The sequence below is a fragment of the Xiphias gladius genome, chromosome 15, assembly GCF_016859285.1.
Source record: "Xiphias gladius isolate SHS-SW01 ecotype Sanya breed wild chromosome 15, ASM1685928v1, whole genome shotgun sequence".
Classification (NCBI taxonomy): Eukaryota; Metazoa; Chordata; class Actinopteri; order Istiophoriformes; family Xiphiidae; genus Xiphias; species Xiphias gladius.
The window spans coordinates 23,292,288-23,316,398 of record NC_053414.1 but is presented as its reverse complement, the minus strand read 5'-3'; the positions used below and the strand labels follow the sequence as shown (position 1 = coordinate 23,316,398).

At 40.9% G+C, this 24,111-nt stretch overlaps 1 protein-coding gene across 1 annotated transcript; it reads left to right on the top strand.

Annotated features, from left to right (window-relative positions):
- The first annotated feature begins 688 nt into the window (after positions 1-688).
- LOC120799901 (sarcalumenin-like) lies at positions 689-19,710 on the top strand. Its single transcript, XM_040145397.1, has 8 exons — positions 689-805; positions 9,580-10,629; positions 12,424-12,525; positions 13,204-13,299; positions 14,749-14,865; positions 15,969-16,202; positions 17,263-17,612; positions 17,952-19,710. The coding sequence occupies exons 1-8, from the start codon at positions 721-723 to the stop codon at positions 18,450-18,452; spliced, it is 2,535 nt and encodes an 844-aa protein (XP_040001331.1). The 5' UTR covers positions 689-720; the 3' UTR covers positions 18,453-19,710.
- Positions 19,711-24,111: the final 4,401 nt, after the last annotated feature.

Genomic DNA, 24,111 nt, shown 5'->3' with positions numbered 1-24,111 from the left:
TGTCCCGTTTTCCATTTTTCGGTGACAAGTATTTTTTATATATATATATATTTTTTGTTTGTTTTTTTTTTTTTTTTCCATCAGTCCAAGTCGATGAGAAGCTGTTATATTTTGTTTATAAAAAAAAACTTGGGTAAACAGGCCTTTGTAAAGATGAAAAAAAAATAATAAAATTTGTACTTTTTTTATTACACCCCTTCTGTTTGCTGGTATGCTTCAATTATACAGATCACCCTTTCTGTCCACCAGGTGGTGATGTGGAGCAACTCCTCCGAAGGGAGGAGAGTTCAAGTGTGATAAACACAGGTGGCACACAGGCCTCATTTTAATCTTCTTAATAGGAGCACAGTAACTCTAGATCTTCAGCTGTGAGAAATGTGTATATTAGACAGCAATATTTGAATTTGATGTCAATTTTGGTGAAGATAGTAATGAATGGTATTGGTAACTCGAAGGTAGAAGTTTGCAGAGATTAGCTCTTCGAAACCTATAGCTTTAGCATAGTCTTGCTAAATTGTTATTATTTTACAATTAGTGTTAAAAATACAAGACTACAACATAACCAGCAAAACTCTTTCTGTGTCTTTGTGCTCTCAACTTCCCTGATTTGGCCAGGCAACTGTTCTGACACAATAGCTGATACGGGTGCAGTTGCTGCACCCCACCTCCAGTGGCATGCCCTCTGACCTTCAGCCGGAGCAGTATATATAAGAGGGGTGGATGAGGAGAAGGCCCCTGGCAGCCAAAATGAAGTCTCTGGTGTGTGTGTGCTGCTTGCTGTCTCTGCTGGCCGTGTCTTCTGCAGGTATGGTGTATTCCGATGGGGCTTGGGGGAAATATTTAAGATATGTAGCGCTGTGAGATACATTTAGGGAGTTATTTAAATAGCTGTGGTGTGTGTGACATGCAGATCCACTGCATTTGGATGGCTAGATATGAATTTGGTCTGTGTCTTTGAACATATCCGAGCTTTGTATGTCTAGCCGAGGCTTGTTGTGACTGTGTGCAATGGTTTGTAGGTCATTAATAACGGAACAGTTAGAGGATATGTATCTTTTTTGTTGAATTATTTAATGAATAAATATGTGATAATAAATTACCTATTACCTATGCATTGATATTGCACAATAATTTGCTTCCTGTCAGTTTTAGGTTGTAAGTGAAAGGGGTCAAGGTGAGAGCTGCGTTCTCAGTTTATCGAATGTGCAGTGTTTCACAGAGCTTCCATTTCCTCGGAGATTGGTCCCTCTTTTCTGTATTCCATAGCCTAATGTGGCGAGAGTTGTGTTGAAACATTTTAAAAGTTTGACAGGCAGCTATAAACACCACAGTATACATAGAAGTGTACTGTATGTTATCGTGTGGTGCAGTGTGGAGATTTGTGGTTGTACAAGTGGAAATGTCAGGGCTGAGGTGTGACACCAGCTGATGGAAACTGTCCTGTCTGCTGCTTATTCTCTCTGCCCTAGAGAGAAACACAATGACAGTACTGACAGAGTGAATTGGACTCACTACAAAGAGTCACACTCTGTGTGGCAGCCAAAGCAAAAGTTGGCTGAAATTATTAGTTTTCCCACTGGATCTCTTTCAGCTTGACTCTCCTTTCACAGCAGTTTCATGCATGTATGTAACTCCACCCCACCAGTCTTGTGCTTAAGTTAGGAATTTGGCATGTCACAGTCTTTTATTCTTTGACAGGCGACCTTTCATTCACTGTCAGAGAAATCAATTGATTTTTAAACTGAGCCAATCAGAAATTACAGCCATGACACACTCATTCGAGGTTTATACATCACAATCACTGCTTTCCTGCTCAGAAAACTGTTAAGTGACTTGGTTACGGCTGAGGCAGAGAATACCCTTGTCTGTCCTTGCACTGGTTCATTTTGGTCCCCACAATTTGCCGTAGTCAGGTGTCAGGCATCAGTCAGACAAAGTCGTCACCAGATACTGTGGTCACCAATGCCGTGCACTGATACACATCTCTTAAAGACTCCGGGGAATGCACGCACACGTTTATCATGTACATATTCACACGTAAAGTTTCACTCACATGCTTGAAACTATGACTCAATCTTAACGGCATACATGAGTACAAATAGACCCCGTATATAAAGCTAAAGCCGGAGCTGTATTTCATTTCTCAATAAAGCCTCATCACTCCCACTCTGCTCTGTCTGCAGAGCTGCTAATCTGTCATTCCAGTCAGCAGGGTCCATGTCCAGGGGATGTCCCAGCTAAAACAGGCATGAGAGAGCTCAGCAGAGGGCATGTAGGACCAGAGTACAGTAGCCCATCAGTTGGGCTGTTTAAAATTACATAACTAGATGGTCAAGTACTATTAAAAGTCGAGGTAAGTGGAAATCAATTGAAGTAGTGACGGAGCTCGAGCGGCAACAACCCCCCAGTTAGATTTGTGTGAGTGTAGGCATGTCTCAGAAAGAGTGACATTTGACAAAAATGGCGTACACACTGATGAGATAAATCTGTGAGGCTTACAGGACAGTGATAAGCAGAGCTCAAACATGTTGTATAGAGTAATAATTTAGAAAAAGCACCCCTCCCCCACCTAGGGCTAATCAGCCGTAATTAATGCTGATTGTTTATAAATGAGCCAGAGGTGCAAAACCACTGCTGCTTGCATGTTTGTTTCTGTCCCTGATTGCTTTTTTTTTAGGAACTGACGTCTAAAAAGGAGAATTTTGCATGTATGTAAGCATATTAACTTATTCATTCAGTCAGTCTTTTACCCCCGAATTACACAGTATGCAGGCTGTATATCACCACTCCTAGTGCTAAAGCATCTACTGTACTTTGTCTTTGAAAAGATTCTGAGTCAGGCACAGCCACACACTGTTGCAGGAATGTGAGCAATAGTGCGGCAGAGCTGCAGGCCAGCCTCATGACAATCAAAGGGAGGAGAGGAGCGTCATACTTCCTGAAAATAGGGGTGGAATTATCCCTCATTCTTTTCACCCACAGACTCATTGTGCGACTATTTCTGTCTCAGAGATGTACCATCCACCGTCCAGCACCCAGGCACCTGTCCCACTCTGTTCCCATGACACTGTACTCTGCCCAGGCTTCACTGCAGCAACAGCAGGGTACCGGAGAGAGGAACCACCAGAGAGGCACATTACACTACATTTTGATAGTGGCAAAAACGGTCCAAAGATCTTCAAACCAAACTAATAACTCCAGATATAATGAGCTGATTTTTTTTAACTGCACACAATTCTGACTTCTCACTATACTTTGTTACTTCCAAAATGTAAAAAAAAAGGACATTTCACATCAATGATCACACAGCATACTTGTCTATTGGTGGTATATTGTACTTTCATTTATTTTTTTATTTTTGAAAAATCCGACAGATGTGTACTTTATTTATGCTAAAAGGAATATTAATCAGTGTCAGCGGTCTCACTAACCTTGTTTCAGTCCCAGCAGGCAGCTGTTTGCAGCAACAAAAGAGCTGTACACTACCTGCCCAGCCAGTGGCTAGCGGGTGAACACAGAGGAGCATTTAGCGGCTAAAGATGTAGATGCTTCCCTCTTGAGTTGGTGGAGAACAAAACAGAGCTAAAAAGAGAGTGAATATAGGAATTACATTTGGTGGCCAGAAATGCAATTCCAAATAAATGCATGCATTGCTCAGAATCTGTTTGTAGATAGGTAATTGTTTGCAAACACATTAGATATATAAAGACTAGCAGCTATTAATACTGCTTCAAAAAGAAAAAAAAAAGGCCACTTTGTGCCAACATGTGTACTGGACTCACTGCTGAAACAACAATGTTGGCTGAAGGAAATAAGTACATTTTTGGCTAGACCGCAACAGCGGGGCCCTATTACTGTCAATATTTGTGACTGAGTACTGAAGTTACACCATTGGTCGGTCGGCTGTCTGCTGGAGTTTCCACATTGGCTGTTGCTCTTTAAAAATGAATTGGAAATAAACAATTGTATAATGTCATCAGGGGGGCATTTACAGGCATTGTTGCGAATTTAGCTCCTTGTCACTAGACACCTTAATCGACTTTTCTTCACAAAAGCACCCAGCAAAAAATCTAGCGACTTTTTGGACAAACCTTAGCTACTTTCTGTAGAAGAGAGTCGTCAGTGTTTCCCCGTGAGCCTGAAGTCGGGCTTTCTCTCCGCAGGCACACCTCTCTATGCGTCTCATATCAATTGACCGCAGAGCAGTTGCATAGGCGTGAATGAGCTTCTAACATTCTTTGGGTTATCATTTTACAAGTAAATGTAGCTGCACAGCAAAGCCATTGTCTTTAACTTATGTGTGTGGTGATTTCATCAGACGACGTCGAGTTATGAAATCAGGATATTAACAGTGCAGAGCAGCAACTTGCCTGAAAGTGACTACTGGTTAACATGTCGTCTTAATGGGCCGCGTTTCAGTCAGTATTTCTTAATTGTTCCGTTGTCTGACAAATTAAACAGAAAAACATGTAATTAAGAGCAGCTTTATTTGAAATTAAGCTGTATTAAATTACTGTATATGTGAGCACAGACCTTAGGAGAGAAGCAAACAGATAAAGGGCATACTAGCCACATACAAGGTTTTGACCGAGTCTTGTTTCTGTATCAGCTACTCACACTCCATGGCCTGGAGTGTTGGATGTCATTGTTTTTTGTATGTAGGTCAAAAACAAACAAAAAACAACATGTGGTTAAAAAAAAACACCTCAAATTACTTATGAAGCATAGTTTAAAGTATTCAGGTATCTACCTGCATCCCCAAATACATTTAATTTCTCTACAATCACGCAAAATAAATCACGATCCTTAATGGCCACCTGTGCCTTGCTCAGTGGATTGCTCTGTTCTCTGCTCACACAGTAGCCTAATGCTACAATCAACATGCATCCAGGGGTATGTGACATCACCTAGGCAGGTAGTGACCATCCTTACATTCACATGTAAGCTAACAAGACAAAGAGTCTACAGCCATGCTAGCGGCTCTGTGATGTTCTACTTAGGCACAGAGAAACTTTGGGCCAAATACCAGCATCAGCATGCTAATGTGCTAACAGTGATAATGCTAACATCCTGATCTTTAGCAGGTATAACGTTTACCTTGTTCACCATCCTGGTGAACATTTTTGCTAATTAGCCCCAAACACAAACTAAAGCTAAGGCTGATGGGAATATCATTAGTTTTGCACGTATGTAGTCATGAAAAAAATATTGGACAAATTGGAATTTTGACCTGATGATGGCGCTGGATGAAAAGTGAAAGGATCCCCAAAGTGATTACAATTTATCCTGACAGGGATGTGAATGTCTGTACCAAATTTCATGGCAATCCATCCAATCGTTGTTGAGATATTTCAGTCTGGGTCAAAGTGGTGGACCAACAGACTGACAGACTTACATTGAACAGAACCTACTTGGGAAAATGCTTATTGGGTTTTCCCTAATAATATAGTAATGTATTGTTTTGTGTATTTGTCTGCAAATTCCTCCCTTATTTATTATGTAAATCTTGACAGAATATGTCTCAGAAATCCCACAATATTATTTTCACATGTATTGTGTCTCTCATATTTTCCTCCCCCAGTGGCACATCTTTTTCCATCCTCCTAATTATGTTAACTTTAATTTAATTTTGCCATCACGAACCACTAGCACAGCAGAAAATGATCCTTCTGGTTTATCTTCATAACTATCTCAAGGCATGCAGTGTGGGGAAAAGCCAGTAAACTAAATTCAGCTTGTATGATTGCAAATGATTTGAGTTTACAGGATTCGTGTGAATAGCAGTTGTTTTAAACCTGATGTTCCCTGTTCTTTCGGCAGTTATCAAGACAGAGGGCTCATCTCTAAATTATGACAACAAGGTGTACTGATATCTGCTTCCTACATAAACCAGGCAATACATGGATCATTTATCTCATCAGATGAAACAGAAACAAACTGATGAATGGTCATTAAGTACTGATCTTGTTATGTAGCATCATTGAACTTTGGCAGCTCATCTTCACCAACTCACATCAGGATCTTGACCACTGCTGCTGTTCAAGTTACAACGCAGACAGTACTGTAGTGGTGTCTTTGGACAACATCCGGACCTGCCTCATGACTCGATCAGAACAGCATCCAACTGCCCTCCTCAGGTTACCCCTCACAAATCTCCTTGTCATTTGTTTCACTCAGTTACTGACACCTACAGTACACTTAAGTCTGGCCAAGACACATCTTACAAGCCCGAGGCCATACTGAATACCAGAGTGCTGGACAGGCATGGCTCATACCTCGACCTCTGCCAGTGACAGTGAGACTGTACACAATGAATATGTGTGACGTGTGGGCTGGACTTTATTCTTTATCTCTAATGATTTTGATTTTGGGAATAAACTCTTTAGCCAGTTAGGATACAGTGCATCACCATGGTGGATCAGTGATGGCCAGGCAATACACTGGAAATCCATTAGTTTAAGTTGTATGGTTTGACTGGGTTCGTATTACAATACACGTGTCCTGCCATGACCGCATTCTTACCTTAGTTGATTGTTACTGTTTGTAAAACTAAGCCAACATCACAATGCACAAAACATTATTGAACAAAACTGATTTATCACATTTCAGAACGTGGATGCTCTGGAAACATAGGCTTGATGTTCTGGTCACTAACACTGACATTCCCCTCAGGAGGTGATAAGCTAACAAAGCTTCCAGTTACTAGAGCTGACAAGCCACATGATGCGAACAAAATTGACTTGTATATGATTCAGGGCTTTAAAATAGGGGAAAGGAACCATCCTGTGGGACAGTGGAAGAACAGGAGCGTACATGGAGTACTACAAGCATCATTTCGGACTGCTAGCTGAGTGTTAAGCCCTCGAACCAAACCCAATATACAAATATACTTTGACTCAGAAGCAGCTGATTTTGGTTTGGTGGGCCCTGCTTCAAGGGTCTACATTGGTACTTTCACACCCACATTTAAAACAGATAGTAGTTAATAGCCACATTACTGTATGTGAAACTTCCCATAGACACTTCAGGGAAGACCACTTGGTGATGCACCTTGTCATGTCATGCATGCTTATGATTAGAGCAGACACAATGGACTTAATTGGAATTCATTTTATTTATTTATTTTTTTGTTAGCTATTTAAATTTTCAGGTTTTCGTATTACATCCCTCAAAATCTAAGGCTGCGATGATACAAGCCTGATAATTAGACTGAACTGCTGTTTGATTTCACTTTGCTGAACTGATGAGATTTGTGTAATAAAGAGGTTCGGAACCAGAATTTGTGTTTTCGCTAGAGTCAGCCAGAGTAATTGAAAACACCTGTGTGGGTGTATGTGGTCTTTTAAGAGTCAGGACTGTGGGCTGGTTGGTAATGCTGGCTTATCAATAAATAGTGTTCAATATCCAGCCTTACTCTGGGTGCTGTCAATCATCATTTTGAGAAAGAAGAAAGTAAAGAAGACCTGGCAAGTGGAGGGGCTAACTTTACAACATCAACATTTCACAAGAACTCCAGCATCGTATTAAGCATGATAAAATGAATATTTATATTCTCTGTATGTTCATCGCTGTTTTTTCAAATGACAAAACAGTGTGACATCGTGAAAGGGGTCACTCGTAGTGATGAAGCCTACAGAGAATTACCACCTGAATCTGCAGCCCCCCGTGGCTAAGTGGAGCTTCACAGAGAGTTTCAGCTGATTGTTTAGCTGTCCAGCCCTGAACATTACTGTTTTGATTCACTTTCATGGCTCTCACTGCTAGCGTCTTTTTCACCTACAGCAGGCAGCTGTCTTTGAATAAGTTATAAAAACACACTGTGCACTCCCTGCTCAGCACTAAACAGCAGACACACACAGTTAGCTTCTTCCTTAATATTAGCCTTTTCGCTCAAGATGGGCACTTGTCCAGAAACCTTACCAACATGTAAAACCTGTAACAGCTGCCTCCAGCTATTAGTCTTCATCCCGCTCACTGAGCCCATCTTGTAACATGAACTGTAGACATACATTTAGCTGCCTCATATCGCACTGTGTACAGATATGTGTTCCTCTGTCCTAAGACATCATAGGCAGTTATAATTAAACAGAGGTCATGGCCTTGTGCTCTTTGTACACTGTGGTTGTGAAGAGTATCTAATGTACATGTATGCATGTGGTGTAATAGAGAGGGAGTCCCCTGTTTTAGATATGATTGTTTTGAAACCATAGTAACTGTAATCTGCTGTATAATGCTTAGCAGTGCTGATGTCTGTTTACATGCATGTGATCTGAAGCGTGTCTGCGAGCAGCTTGTAAATGTCTAGCTATTATATATATGTGTTTGTGTGTATGTATATGTATATATATATATATATATATATATTTTTTTTAATTAATTAATTTTTTTTTACCATCTTTGGTTTTGGTCTTTGGTCTAAATCAAAATAGCAGTTATGTCAATCACTAACTTAGCAAAAAAGAAATGCACAGGATTATTTAGGGAGAAAGTACAGACATAAAGTATATGCTGAGTTAAATGTCGTATACATATGTTTTATAATTATTAGAATTTTTGGTAGTACCATTGTAGTTTGGGTATTAGGATTTTACTTTCATATGGTGACATGCTGTTTCGTTCTTGAATAATTCCATTTTCTTTGCAATACTCAGATTTTAGGGATATTGGATATGAGCAAAAAAACTATTGGTGCAAAGTATTGTGTCAGACATTCATAATAGTCAAGCTCTATACTCATTTTACAGGTTTACATTCCATTTGGTTTTAGCAGTGTTTATACACAAACTAAAAACTGGCAAAGATTCATGTACATTTCCTTTGTTTCGTGGAAATTCCTTTTAATTAAGTAAATTAAAACATGACAGTAACAGTAATAAAACTATGTAAAGGCAGTAAATACATTATTCTGTTCCAAGCAATCCTGTCCACTCAGCTGTCTTCTTTTAGATCCTCTACACAACTGTCAGCCTCAAATAGTCCATGCCTTAGAGTCACCATTCAAGGAGCTGAAATCTGAGTCTTAAATTAGGGATGTGTTGAACATCTGATCTGCTCTTTTCTTGCACTGTGACTGAGCACTGGTCAAGCACTGACGTAACGAACAACGTGTGACCGATGACTGCCGATGTCCGGCGAGATTACACCGTGCAGCCTGATTGGTCAGAAATACATTCCAGTGCATTTGTTTTGTTTCATGTTTTTCAGCCTTATGGATCCCTATCGCTTTGACAAAAACATCTCCGTCACTATAACTGCCATAGGTCTCACAAATCATTGCTGTACTAATTTACAATAAAACACTTCCTCAGAGCTAAACAACATCCTGACTTCAACCTCTAGTGTTTAACTTTTTACCAGACTTTGGTATTTAATAGGTGGAATATAACAGGCCTCTGTCGTTGTGCATATGTTTTGCTGATCAGGGATGAATTCTATACATTTTAAATCAAGGACCTTTTTTTTTGTCTTGGTGTAAAACATTGCTGATAAAACACTGTCTGGGAGTCAAAATACATCTATAAGCTGAACTGTTATTGAACAGTGACAATCCCATATTCTGTCTTTCTTCAACCCTCGCAGATCTCCTGGCGGGGTCTTCCATCCATGATGAAGAGCCTCTGGTGCGTCTGCAGCTCCAGCAGCCAGAGGGAGACCTTTTCTCCTGCGGATGTGACACAACAGAGGAGCACGCCAGCCAGAGCTCCTCCAACGACACCCCGGCCCCGGAGAGGGCCATGTGTCAGCCCTGCAAGCCCCCGTCAGCTTTAAGCACTGATGCTGAAAAGGAAGAGCCAGCCTCCAACTCGGAGCTTGAAGAGGAGGAGGAGGAGGAAGCAGCTCCCACTGAGGAGGTGGCAAGTGATGGAGAAGAAGAGCAGGAGGAGACAGCTTCCCAGGAGGAGGTAGTAGAGGAAGAGGAAGAAAAAGAGGTGATATCTGAGGAAGAGGCTGAGGAAGAGCCTTTACAGGAGGCAGAGTCATTGGAGGATCAAATTGTGGAGGAAGAGGAAGAGGCTAAGGAAGTTGCATCATCCGAAGAGGAAGAGGAGGAGAAAACTGAGGAAGGAGAGGATGAAGCAGAGGAGCAATTATCGCATGAGGAAGAAGAAGTGACTGAGCCTCAGGAAGAAGTTGCAGAAGAGGAAGAACCTCCTGCTGAAGAAACGGTTGAAGAGACTGTTGAGGCACCAGAAGGAGACAACACACAGGAGGAAACAGAGGCAGCAGCTGAGGAAGAGGAAAGTGTGGAAACTGTCCTGAACGAGGTTGTAGAGGAGGAAGCTGCTGTGTCTGGGGATGCAGCTGAGGAGGAGGTTGCAGTGGCTGAGTCTGAACCAGAAGCAGAGACAGAGGAGGTTCCTACAGCAGACTCGGAACCTGAGGAAACACAGCCAGAAGTCACAGCAGAATCTGAGGCTGAACCTGAAGTAACTTCAGAGCCTGAGACTGAAGTGGTTTCAGAGCCAGAACTAGAGCCAGAGGTGATTCCTGAAGTAGAGCCAGAGCCTGTTCTGGATGAAGTTACACCAGAACCTGTAGAGAAAGTAGCTTTGGTGGATGTACCTGTGGACACCACAGCAGAGGAGGCAACAGTGGAGGAGGTGACCTCAGAGGAGTCTCACGCTAAAGGTATTATATTGTAATATAATAACATCTGGATTTACAGATATACAGTATTTATAGATATTATGCATAACTTTAAGGTAGCAAGTATTAATGTTCATTTCCTGACATCTTAAAGGTAAAGCTGCAGCATAGAGGTAACTTAAATCTTTTCATTTACACCACAGGCCAATGTCTTGTCTCCATTCTCAGCTCAAGGTAGAGTAGGAGGGATCCTGTTACGGTAAATCTGTCCCCACCCTGTCGGTACTTCTGTAATTAAGGAAGCACGCCATTATCTGGTGTCTGGGTGTTGACACCTGCTATAAAACATGAGGGCTGAGTCTTAGAAGAGCTTCCCATCTCTTACTCTGATCCCCCTTCATTACTTAATTCAGTATACGAGAGGTGAATGTAATGGAATGTCACTGGAGGTAGTTTAATGTAATGAGTGTCGTCTTTTTTGACCTAGTTGTTGAAAATTCTTTGAACATCCAGGGTAATAAATTCAGAGTTAGGAAAAGCTTGATCTTATAGCTAATAAGCTAATAATAAGAACAGGTCTGGGTTCATGAATACACCAGCCCCTCTTTGGCTGGTGTATTGATGTATTCATTTTCCAGAGGAACTTGCTCACTCGCTTTCCTTTGCGTTAAATATGAATCTACAGCCAGCAGCCAATTTGCTTAGGACAGCATAAACACTGTAAATGGGTGGAATCAGCTTGTGCTTTTAAGTGGGGTTCTATGCCAAGAAATAGTCCCAACTTGAAACCACAGCATACTTGGGTTTTTTTACATACAAAGTGTTAATTAGTGACCTCGAGAGGTGCTGGGAGGCTGGGCGAGCCATTTCACCTTGTTTCCAGTCTTTATGCTAAGATAATCTGGCTGCTGGCTGTAGCTTCTTACTGTACAGACATGAAAAAGGTGTCAATCTTCTCATCTAAGTCTCGACAGGAAAGAAAATAAGCGTACTTCCCAAACATGTCTAACTAGTCCTTTAATTCATACTTATGATCCCCCAGGATGGCTCATTCAATGGGTAACACTGCTAACAGGAAATTAGTTGCAGGGCATCCAGACCAAAATCCACTTATAAATGTTTTAATCATATTAACAAAAACAAGTCAAGCTGGAGAAAAATACACCATTCAAAGGGATTTTTCACAACCTGGCAATGCAAAAGCTGTTAAAGCGCTCATAAATGTTTATAAAGCCATCACTTACAACTTGCATAAAGTGTGCTTTATGAGAAAGTGTTACCAAATATTTGATTTGGAAATGTGAATCTTGTTTCACTGGATGCATTTAACTGATATGGGTCGTGAAATGACAGTTTCTATCTCTCTGTCTTCCTCTTTTTCTCTCTCTCGGGCATGCCAACGTCCCAGAATATGACACTGTGTGTAGCTAAGGAGGAATTACCAACAGCCTCTGGTACAGAAATAAACAGACTGAAATAGCAGAGGAAAGGAATAGACCGATAGATGGTCACACCATGATATAACAGTTGGGCCTGTGCTCAGCCCAGATGGTCTGGTCACTCACGGGCTAAGGACACCCTTTACCCCGGGAATCACATTCATTTTGTAACCATGTTGGTGGAGTTCTGACTATTAAGTGCTTTTGAAAACTTTAGTGGATAATAGATTGTAGTTTATTTCACAGATATAATACTGTCATTAATTGTTAGTGTATGCCGTAGAAATATTCAGAATAACTTTCAATGCCTTTTTTGTCAGATACTAGTTCCCTGCAGTCACAGGTAAATGCATTTAAGGGCTGTTGCAGTTGACTCACAGTGTGATCCTCTGATCAGGACATGAGGTGGATAAGGGAGCAGGCCCGACGCTGAGGGACCGCTCCCACATTGAGGACACGCTGCAACTGGCTACTGCTGAGCCCTCAGCAGAGTACAAGGGTAAGACACAGACCGCCCAAACATGCAAACACGCCCTCCTGATCAAAAAAATCCAACCTTCCGTGATAAAACCGCTGTGCTGCCCACTGTTTCAAAGTTCTTTTGCTTCAGATACGCCTGAAGTTCTGGACTGAAATGAAAATGCAGCGGAATGTTTACAGCTGCTTTGTCAGTGGAAAAGAAAAACAGATGTTTTCGAATGTGAACGAATGGAAGTTGGAGACAATTTTTGGGGCCTTTTCTGCTGAAACTTTTTTTAAAAATTGCTTCATGATGTCTTGGTCCTGAGGCCTTTGTGAGTGTCTGAGTGTGTGTGCTGTATGCGTGCATGTATTCATGTGTTTGTGTGTGTGTGTGTGTGTGAGAGCGTGCAGACATTTCTTGAGAGAGGTAATTAATCAGTGCAAATGTGTAACTCTGTCCTCAGCATGAAAGCCTCTCTGTTCTGTTAAACCAGGTTCATTTCAGGAGGCTGAAGTGCTGGAGCAGAGCCAGTCTCTTAATCACCTCGGCTCAAGTCAATAAACTTCTTTTGGGCAATTCATCACGTACTGCCAAAGCTAATGTTGTAATCAGTATTGGTAGTGAGCACATTAATAATGCTTTGGTCCAAAATGTCTTCTCACCATTATTTCCCAATTATTACATCCCAATTCCTCTCTCTCTCGCTCTCTTTAGCTGCTATGAAGAAGCTGTTGAACATCTACCACACAGCCATCAAGCCAATGGAGCAAGCCTACAAGTACAACGAGCTCAGGCAGTATGAAGTCACAGGTAACAGGGTCCTGATGGAGATTAAACAGCATTTACAGCAGCATTTACAGTACTGCACAGTTGGCTTTGTACAGGCAAATATCACAAACAGTGTATCGAGGTTTTATGGGTGCACATCAGCAACGGCGGAAAACCAACTCTTGGTAATGACCTGTTTATGTCTGTTTATAACTTTAACTGCGGTTCAGTTCATAAACTGCAAAGTAAACTCTAAATTACAGAACAAGTATAAAAATTTGAATTTCAAGTGCCTCCCTGCAACTGGCATACATCATTTTGTTGTGTTTGTGTGAGTCGGGCACGACAACTCTGGGACCAAGCCTAATAAAACAAGAAATGTGCAAATACAAATACTGCAGATACCACGGCTCTTTAGTTAATCGGCTGATACCATACCTTGTCCGGTTTCCCTTTCAAACAGTTAACAGTTGTGTAGAAAACCATAATTATTCCTCTAGCCAACATGGCTCATAGGAATTCCACGAGCAACACATCATACCTGCTCATCTGTGAGCCTTTATCAGTTCACCGCGCTGCTAAATACATACAGTACATGGTTTAATAAACGTGAGTTGCATGGAAACAGTGAAGTGCAAATAAAGTCAAAATTCAGTGGAAATGGAGCCAGGTCCTGGCATTATTCAAACCAGGCACACAGAGAAGCACAATAAGGTCTCTGTCTGTCTGTCTGCTGAAAATTAAAGGGAACTTTGTGTGAGCCAGACTCCTGACAACTTTGTTCCAGCACTTGAAGGCAGAGAGTATTAGGATGAAGCAGGGAGTGTCATGTGACTCTGAGACACCTTGTGGTGCAGAACGGAAGGACATGGTCACACTCAGGATACGTAAAGGCAGTCATTTAAACATCAGTGTACTTATCACAAAGTGTTATCATTTTTTTCCAGCTATTTTCTAGCTGTTGCATATAATGCTATGAGATATCATGTGTGCTGAGTTGACCCTTTGGACTGAGGGTAGCACTAGAGGGGAACCCCTGAAGTGTCCGGGGAGCATGAGTGTACTCAGTACCGCTGATTTAATGGGCCCATATGATATGGATATTCCTTGGGCACAAGTGGAAGTTTTAATTTAAAGCTAGAGATGGCATAAGAAAACTACTCGTAATTCCCTGTTCATGTCACCAGATTATGGTGACATGAGCAGGAATTGTGGTTGCAGCTAAACAACCACAGCTGTGCTTAATTCATAAAATTAACAGAACAATAATCCAATGAACAAAATGCACGATGAACTATTTTGAAACATCAAATGCAATGAATCAAGAGATATTTATTCAGCAATATAGTGCAAGATACTGTTGCAACTCAATGTAGCATCCTAAAAAAAAAGGAACTTTTTTGTCTAAAGCAGCCATTTTTTCTCCTTGTTCCTTTTCTCTCAATCCCTCTCGTTCTGTCTCTCTCTCTCTCTCACACACAAACACTGCAGATGGTGAGATCACCTCTAAGCCCATGGTTTTGTTTTTGGGACCCTGGAGTGTCGGCAAGTCCTCCATGATCAACTACCTGCTGGGTCTTCACGGCACCTCCCAGGAACTCTACACAGGTTCACACTGAAAAAAACAAAAACCTGCTTGTCTGTGACACAGCTCATCAGTGGCAGACTAAAAACACACACAGCTACTATCCAGTGTTGGTGATTACAAGTGTAAATCACCGAGGTTGTGGTGAATTAACCACAAGTTACTTAGTCTTTTACTTTTCATGTTTATTCACCGCAAGACCTACCACATACTGCAGTTTCTCTTGAAGGGAGACGATGTAACTATTCAGCAACAGTAGCCACTATGTCCACAAGCGGCAACTGCAATATAATGGCTCATTAAAATTTGCTGTATTTTCCAATATTTTCATGAGTCACTTACTTTGAAGATATCATAGGGGAAATGAGTGGAAAAGGACATGAGAAACAAAAAAGATTGGTATGGTATGCGGTCTTAGCTTCACGTTAAACTTTTGTGATAAAACTAAAACATGCTATCATGCAATGTAACAGTAGCAGAAGTAGAGAAGGGTCTTAAAGTCAGAGAAATGTCGCAGAAATGCCAGTTACAGGGCAATATCCATCTAAAGTTCAATAACATTATGCACCATAAGCTAATGGTCACAGCAGACTAAGTGAGGCTGTAGCAACAAAACCCTGGAGTTTGTTGCATTGAACAATGATGAACAGCTTTTTATGTATGAGCGAGAGAATATGTTTTCTCTTCTTTAAAAACTTACTGGACTGCGACTACTGTAGTGATGGAATATGCAATAGGAATAACACTGCTTTTTAAGCTAGAATTAATGCAAATAACATCTACTTATGAATTATGTCTTTTTTATCTGTTAAGACGTTAATCATAAAATGAATTAATATATTGATAGTGATAAAACATACGCTAATCATCTGTTATATGTGGACTATGAAGGTGTTATTGCTAAATTAGCTCGTAATTTAGCATTAACTAAGCACATGTCAACAGTGACTCATGCTAAATCAAGGCTAAATTACTACTTAATTAAGCATTATTTTACAAAAGTAAAATTTAAACTATTACCTTACTTATACTACCAAATTTCAGGTAAAATTACACCAATCAATAAATAAGCTTAACCCACAGATACAAATTATTTGAACCAATTCCCTCTTCATCCTTCCACCAGGTGCTGAGCCCACCACCTCTGAGTACACCGTCATAATGCACGGTGAGAAGTTTCGGACCATCGAGGGCATTGTTATGGCAGCAGACAGCTCACGGTCCTTCTCTCCCCTGGAGAGGTTTGGCCAAGGCTTCCTGGAGCGGCTGGTGGGCGTTGAGATGCCCCACGCGCTGCTGGAGAGGGTCACCTTCGTCGACACGCCCGGCATCATTGAGAACCGCAAGCAGCAGGAACGAGGTGATCATTACTGATGGAAATATTTCCATATCAAAGCAGCAGATGGCAAATATTCATTCTCTTGAGTTTGTTCTATTGCCATGCTAAAAAGTATTCTCTACCAGGATGAAAAAGCTTCTGAAACAGCATCTATGACCTAAGGGCTCTCCATTGAAACCCATAAAACTGTAATCGCTGCTGTTATTAGCAGGGTGACTCAACACAGGCTTCTACACACATTTATACACACGCTGTGAGTCACAGCGAAAGCACAATTGATCGATCAATGGCTGAGATCAGCTGAGTCTGTTTTCAGTGTAGGTAAACTCAGTACGACAGCATCTGCAACATCAAACAGACATGAGTAACAGCTGACAGTGAATACCACTCTACACACAGTATCAATACAACAAACACACACACACACACACACACACACACACACACACACGTATCAATACAACACACACACACACACACACACACACACACACACACACACACACACACACACACACACACACACACACACACAGATATTTCTGCAATCACTTGTAAGCGGACACACAAAACTACACACATACCACAACCATCATAAGTAATGCATCAAATATTGAAGTTGTACAGTGAATTATGTTTATTTATAATGTGTTTTTAACAGACCTCGTCAACACTAAGCTTTGTACAGTAAACAATGGGTGTAGACTGATAAAAAGCTTCTGAATTGTGTTCAACAAACCCATTTGTGTCCCTTACAGTGCGAGTGTGAGATTTTTACATTGAAAGTATGTGTTTTCCTTCTCCCTAATTGAGCTCAAAAAACCATTATGAAAACGGTCTGGGCTTGAATCTTTTGTGTGATTTTGGAAAAGTGACCTCTCTTTCCTGTTTTTCTCCATTTCATGAAAAAAACAATCCCAGAACCCCGGCTGGGGTTCCGCTGTAAAAATACTTGTGAAAAAAGCTTCTCATTTGTTAAATTTTGTGTCCTGTCCATCGTGCTGCATTTTGGGCAGTTCACAGAATTAGAAAATGTTATTTTTTCATGTTTTCTCTCTCTCACATTCCTTGTCTCCCTCAGGTTACCCTTACAACGAGGTGTGCCAGTGGTTCATTGATCGAGCTGATCTGATCTTCCTGGTGTTCGACCCCACCAAGCTGGACGTGGGTGGGGAGCTGGAGATGCTCTTCAGGCAGATGAAGGGCCGTGAGTCCCAGATCCGCCTCATCCTCAACAAGGCTGACAGTCTAACGACACAGGACCTGATGAGGGTCTATGGGGCCCTGTTCTGGAGCATGGCACCGTTAATCAATGCCACAGAGCCCCCTCGGGTTTATGTCAGCTCCTTCTGGCCTCAGGAGTACGCTGCAGACACCAGCCGAGAGCTCTTTAAAAAGGAGGAGATCTCTCTGCTGGAGGACCTCAACCAGGTACAACGTCTTGCCTTGTTTTTGTTTACAATACAGTTCCTTGAGTTTAGATACACAGAGATGAATTTAGTAATTGCTTCATTAAACAACATGTACATTCATCCGGATCACATTTGCAAACGTTTAATATACTCAGGAGGTTTTTTTTTTTTTTTAATATACTGAAAACCTTGTAGTTCACATCTACTCTGGGATTTATCCTTGTGTAAATAGTAACTGATATGAAGATGGCACTCAAGTCCTTTGTAACTGTTATTTTGAGTGCAGTGGAAGCACTAAACCTCTCTGTCTTCCTGTTCCCCTCCGTTTATCATCTCCCTCTCCCTCTGTCCGTACTAGGTGATTGAGAACCAGATGGAGAACAAGATTGCTTTCATCCGCCAGCATGGCATCCGTGTGCGCATCCATGCCCTGCTGGTGGACCGCTACCTCCAGACATACTACGACAAGCTGGGCTGGTTTAGCGACCCCTACGAGGTGTTCCAAGATATTGTGACTGACCCGGACAAATACTACATCTTCAAGTCCATTCTGGCCAAGACGAATGTCAGCAAGTTCGACCTGCCCAACAAGGAGGCCTACCAGGACTTCTTCGGGGTGAACCCGGTTTCCAGCTTCAAGCAGCTCTCCAACCACTGCAGCTGGACCAGCGGCTGTCTGCTGGATAAGATAGAGAAGGCCATCTCGCATGAGCTCCCAGCTCTGCTCAGCAGCGTCGGCAAAGCCGCAGGCACGCCTGCCCCAGCGAAGGCTGCACCAACAACTCCACCGCCTCTCCCCGGTACCTGCGAAGGTCCCGGGTGTGAAGAGAAACCCAGGAATCGCTGGAGGAGGCAGTGAGATGGAGCAGAAGGGTGCAGGAGGAGGAACAGAGGAGGTAGATGGCAGCAGCGGCAAGGGCAGCAGCCAGAGGGTTTCCTGGTGTAATCCCCCACTGCTGTGATTTTCAGAACTGGATGTGGGGAGAGAGAAAAGAGCGAAAGAACGAGAGTGAACAGTGTTGGAAAATGTGCAAAGATCAAAAGTACCAAGCAGACCTGAGTCAGACAGTATTTAAGAATACTTCTTAAGGCTTGTTTTTAACTGTAAGATGTACCAAATGGATGGGTTTTACTACATCGGGACAGTACAGTTGTAGGTGACAGAAAAGTATACCCAACTGAGTTTCAAAATACTTTTCTATGACTGTATAACAACTCTCCGCTACCCATTGTCCTATATGACACCTATCTAGTACTTGCGTATGTCAAAACAAACAACGAAAAGTGTTTGCATGTAGTATTTTTGAATACTGTTTGGAAGAAAAAAAGTGTAGAAAAAGAGGCATGCAGTCAACTTTCTATCTGAAGCCATTGCTGTCTGCAAAGTGTGAATGTGTGCAGAAGAAAAAAAGTTGGAGAAAAATCGAAGGCCTTCATTTCCACCTAAGTGCTCGGGATATGTTGATGAAATCTGAGAATGATTATTTTCTTCTTTGTCACTGTTTTTAAGTTTGTACATTATTTATTCAAGTTTCTTTCTTCAGAGAAAGATGCCGGCAGTGACTATACTCCTCTGGAGATAACTGCTGCCACTCGTATGTCTTCTGTGTTGTTTGCAAAATCTGAAGATTCTGTCAAATCTGCTGTGCTGTGTTTTTACAGTTAAACCGGTGTAGGTCATTATCATGCCAGTGCACAAATTTACATCTGTGGGACAATAATAGAATACTCTCATAGTATTTATTTAGCAGTGATTCAACCATGTTTAGTAACTGTGTTGTACTGCACTACTGTATACTATACTGTCCTTTTTCTTTGTATGGTACTATACTATGTTCACTATAGAAATAACTTTAGTTTTACCGTTTCTCAGCAATGCACTGGGACAGAATTGACTGCATACAATCATGGTATTTTCCTCAAAACTCCCATCATTTAATGGTAGCTTTCTGTCCACGTAAGCTTGTATTTTGGCCTTTTCAGCCCACTGAACTATTGCCAGTTTTATCTCAACACTGTTGCGTACAATATGGGCATTTCCTTTCAAATGTAATCTTTTCCTCATTCTTTTAGGCCTGTTTGTAATCGTCATTCTTTTGTGTGATTCCTTCTGAGTAAACAACAACCAAAAAAAAAAAAAAAAAAAAAAAAAAATCTGCAAGCCTGTTTCCTTTGTGAAGCTACGAAGACATTACAGATAAAATCTCTTCCACTGAAACAATATATAATTCATATCATTTGGTTGTTTAGCAGCAAAATGCAGGGAAGGGGGGTTTGGGAAATGTGGGACGTACACCAAGCTAAAAGCATCAACTCTCGACACAACACGCAGCTTCAGATTAGAGATACTGCCTTTGTTTTCACGTATGAACAAATGACAGCAACATATGGATTAGAAACATGGTAAAATGTGTAACAGCTGGTTTGAGCACATGTGCCAAAAGCCCCATTAACAGTGAAATTGAAAGGCTGTTCTTTGATAGCTGCTGGTTTAAAATCCCCATGCAGTGACTGGAAACAGCCACCAGGAGGCGCCTCCATTCAATGTCCTGATCCGACTAAATAGTGTATGGCAGGGAGACATACCTTTTGTTTTTTTGTTTAACCAGCTGTTAAAGTTTAAGTTTAATACAGAAATACCCCCCAAACCGGGGGAAGATGAAGGAAGTATTAGTGTTTTAAGAACCTGTCTTTGCTGATAGTTTTCCATGATCTTGTTACAATCTCAGTAGTATTAAGACTACGATTTCATTCAAGGCAGTGTATTCTTCATGTTTGCCAAAAAGAGCGCATGTTTGCCTGAGTGTGAAACCCAACAGTATTTGACAGTGGCGAAGTTAGTTGGGTATTGCTACCAAAAAGACTCTCTGGATTGATCCCACAGAGATCAGACAACCAGCAATGCGGCAGAGCCAACTAAACTTTGACAAAGACTCGCTTAGGGCTACTCTCAAGTGTCAAATCAAGTAAATGTACCAGCTTTTGTCTTGGCCACATCTTCACAATGCCATACTGATAAGTTTCACAATATACAGTCTACTAAAACAAAATGACTCTTTTAGTACAGAATTGGACAGTCCAGGGTATTTTGTAGACCGTAAATATAAATCACACTATTAATGTAAATTCAGTAATGCAAAGCTGCATTTGAATACTGCAATTTGTTATAAATGGCATAACAAAGTATGACTTTCTCTGTGAAGAAATGTACAGTAACAAAACTTTAGAAGGACAATTTGGCGAATCACCGTGACAGATAATGTTAGTTTGTCAGAATATCACTCCCAGTGGTAACTAGTAACTAACTGACTACTTTGCTTTACTTACCAGTCCATTTCAGCCCTCATTTTTGCACAGTTAAGACAATTTTGTTCAGCTGATTTTAAACTGTGTGTGCTCTTGTGGGGATAGAAGTTGATACAAAGTTAGTGTGGTTCTGAACTTCCACTGCACTGCCGACATCTCAGATTTGTTCAGGGGTTCCAATAGAACAAATGAAGTTAAACAAATTCAGTCAGATTGTACAGTAGCTAGTATACAAAGTCTCTCCCTGCTATAAAAGCAATCACTAAATAAAATCTTGAAATCAGTAGTTAAATGAACGGTACTCCAAACTAACTTTTCTTTAAAAGTATTTTATCCATATAAATACATGCAATGCCAAAGGCACATTATGAACATATTATGGAAAAGCTCAATTTAATATATTCTGCCACAAACATTTTCTCTCTCATAACTGTCAGTGTCACATGGAAATCTCTTCTGTGGGATACAGTAACATAAATGTTGTGAATATTTACATTCATTCTCTTTTTATTAATTTTCCCACAGTGGGTCCAAAACTCCTATGGATGGATCATTTTCTTTTTTGCTTTTTGAGTGTAGAGTTGAGTTAAGAGAGGGGCACTTGGGTGGGCACTGGGAGGCCACAATATGCCGGCTGGTTGGCTGTGGATTTGATTGTATACAGGATAATCTGCAATTTTTTTACTGATAATGGATTGAATTTGTGGGTTTCATTAATTATTAAAAAAAAATATTTATTTGACTGAGCTAAAATAAAATATAATATTATGAATACTACTGAATGGCCCAAGTAATTCAAGTATACAGCGTTGAGTTGAGTAATGCCACCAGAGGCAACACAAAATGATGTAAAACAGGACGAGTCTAGAGCCATGCCAGGTGCCTGTGTGAGGTTGTGCTTAGGCACAGCAGTGTTTTGACGTCAACATGCAAACATGGTAACACTGAAAAAACTGATTTACTGATAATAAGAGGGTATATCGAGCATATGATAGTAAACCAAAGTACTGGACAAATAAACATTTTCACCTGATGATGGCGCTAGTTGAAAAGTAAGGGTATTTGGGACATGAATGTTTGCACCACTTTTTGTGGCAATCATCCAACAGTTGTACGGACATCTCACTCAAAACTTGACAGCCTCATGTTGGCACAAGAGGAAAAGTCAGAGGATCACTTCACAGGTCTGGGAACGACAAATGTCTATACCAAGTTTCGGGACAGTCCATCCAATAATTGTTATTTCAGTCTGGACCAAAGTGGTGGAACGACTGACCCACCAGTAGACATTGCCATGCTTAAGACATGGAGCCAGCATTGCTAAAAATGCTAATATTGTATATGGGCTTTTAAGAAGTAGAATGCATTGAAGGAAAACCCCCTCGCCATTTCATATGAGAGGAGTTAAGCTTATTTGTCCCCATACTTTTTGGTAGCCTGTTCCACAGAACACAAAAATGTCTCCTCGGCGGTGCCTCTCTTAAATAGCGGCAAGACAGCCTGTAGCTGACCCTCAGCTCTAGCAAGAAGTTGATTATCCCAGCAGTGGTCAATAAAATATCCCCACCGTGATACAAACACTGACGGCATCAACACACTTGTGCATATGTAGTAATTGTTGTATGTGTAAATATGTGTTTGAGCTCATATTCTGTGTGTAATCTGTGTTTGTTGAGTTTACAGGCAGTACTCCCAGGTTTTAGTCACAGTGTTAACAGACTTATCAGTGTAGCTTTATCAACTCTACAAACAAGCCTCTCTTGTAAGCTCTTCAACATAAGCACGTACGTGCACATGCCACCCACGTTATGCACACACACACACACACACACACAGACACACACACTTGAACGCAGCACAGAGGGTAACTTGCATTAGTGGATTCAAAGTTTAAACATAATTTCTTCTTCAAAGGAGGAGTATAAACACACACACACGCTGAATCGGCAACCTCTGTTACCTTATTTATAGCTTAATTATCTTATTCCTATTCACCTGCTGTTCACAATCTCATCACTTCACTTTCTCCAGTTAGAAATACACTGGGTCCAAAGAAAAGCTAATGAAGCACATACCACCTTGGGTATTTGATATCCAACATGCCTTAGACATAAATAACAAGAGTTTAGTGTTTCCTCTGCAATATTTGCCATGGATATTTGTCATGGTGTCATAAGTCACAGCACAGTAAACCATCCTTCTTTCTTCCTCAATGTTTTCCCTGCCTTGATATACTTGGCCTTGATGGTTGAACTTTTCGCAAGCTGACAAATTCCTTTAATACTTTTATTTTTTATTTTTGTGGTCATTTGCATTGTGGAAATACCTATGTAATTCTGATCCCTCTCAAACTGTGCATGCACATTCCCCTACTATGATATACAGTATTTAACAGTGATGTACTTCCACAATATTGACAGTGTCACAAATTGCATTTTGAAACATCAAAATGCAATTTGTTAAAGTGTACTATAATATAATACAATACATATACTCATTTGGCAGACGCTTTCATCCAAAGCAACTTACAGGTTAGGCAACTTAGGCACTTTGGCACGTGGACAGGAGAAGCCAGGGACTGAACCGACAACCCACTCTACAGCTGCCCTTAATATATAATAAATGGGGGGGGGGCAAGTAAGAATGGTCAGGAAAATTCATAGGATCTATCTTACTCCAGGTTTGTTTTTTTCAATATATAAAGACGACATTAAATTCTTTTGATTCTTGTCACAAAAATTGCTGCTTGAAATGTGTTCCCTGTTTGGAAGTGGTTTTTTTCATCCACCTTTTATTTTGAGAACAGATTTTTCCCACCAAAACTGACCCCACTGCAAATACAATCAGGGCACTTTTATTGGCAACAAATAAAATTTAAAAGAGTCTCAAATTCAGAAATATTTGTTACACAAATAACAAGTAACGTATTAGAGTTCATATTTTTCCTTCACATCAGACCCAATTGAATAATCTACCAACTACATCACAGAGATATGTGTATGGATTGTGTGCACAGCCTAAGCATCCTCAAAACAGTGTTGGAAAGATGCAGATCCCGGCTTTAATGAACCCTGAAGAATAAATTAAGACCCACAAAAAAATTCACCTAAGCTGCATACTTGATATTTTGTTGATGTTTCTGTACAGGACAGGTGAAGGTAACATCATCTGCCTCATATCCCCAGACCAAGCACAGAAAGGCAAATTGAGCT

Coding starts and splice junctions, on each gene's coding strand:
- LOC120799901 (XM_040145397.1), top strand. CDS start 721: ATGAGGAGAAGGCCCCTGGCAGCCAAAATGAAGTCTCTGGTGTGTGTG. Junction 10,630..12,423: donor AGAGGAGTCTCACGCTAAAG/GTATTATATTGT, acceptor TCCTCTGATCAG/GACATGAGGTGGATAAGGGA. Junction 14,866..15,968: donor CTCCCAGGAACTCTACACAG/GTTCACACTGAA, acceptor TCCTTCCACCAG/GTGCTGAGCCCACCACCTCT.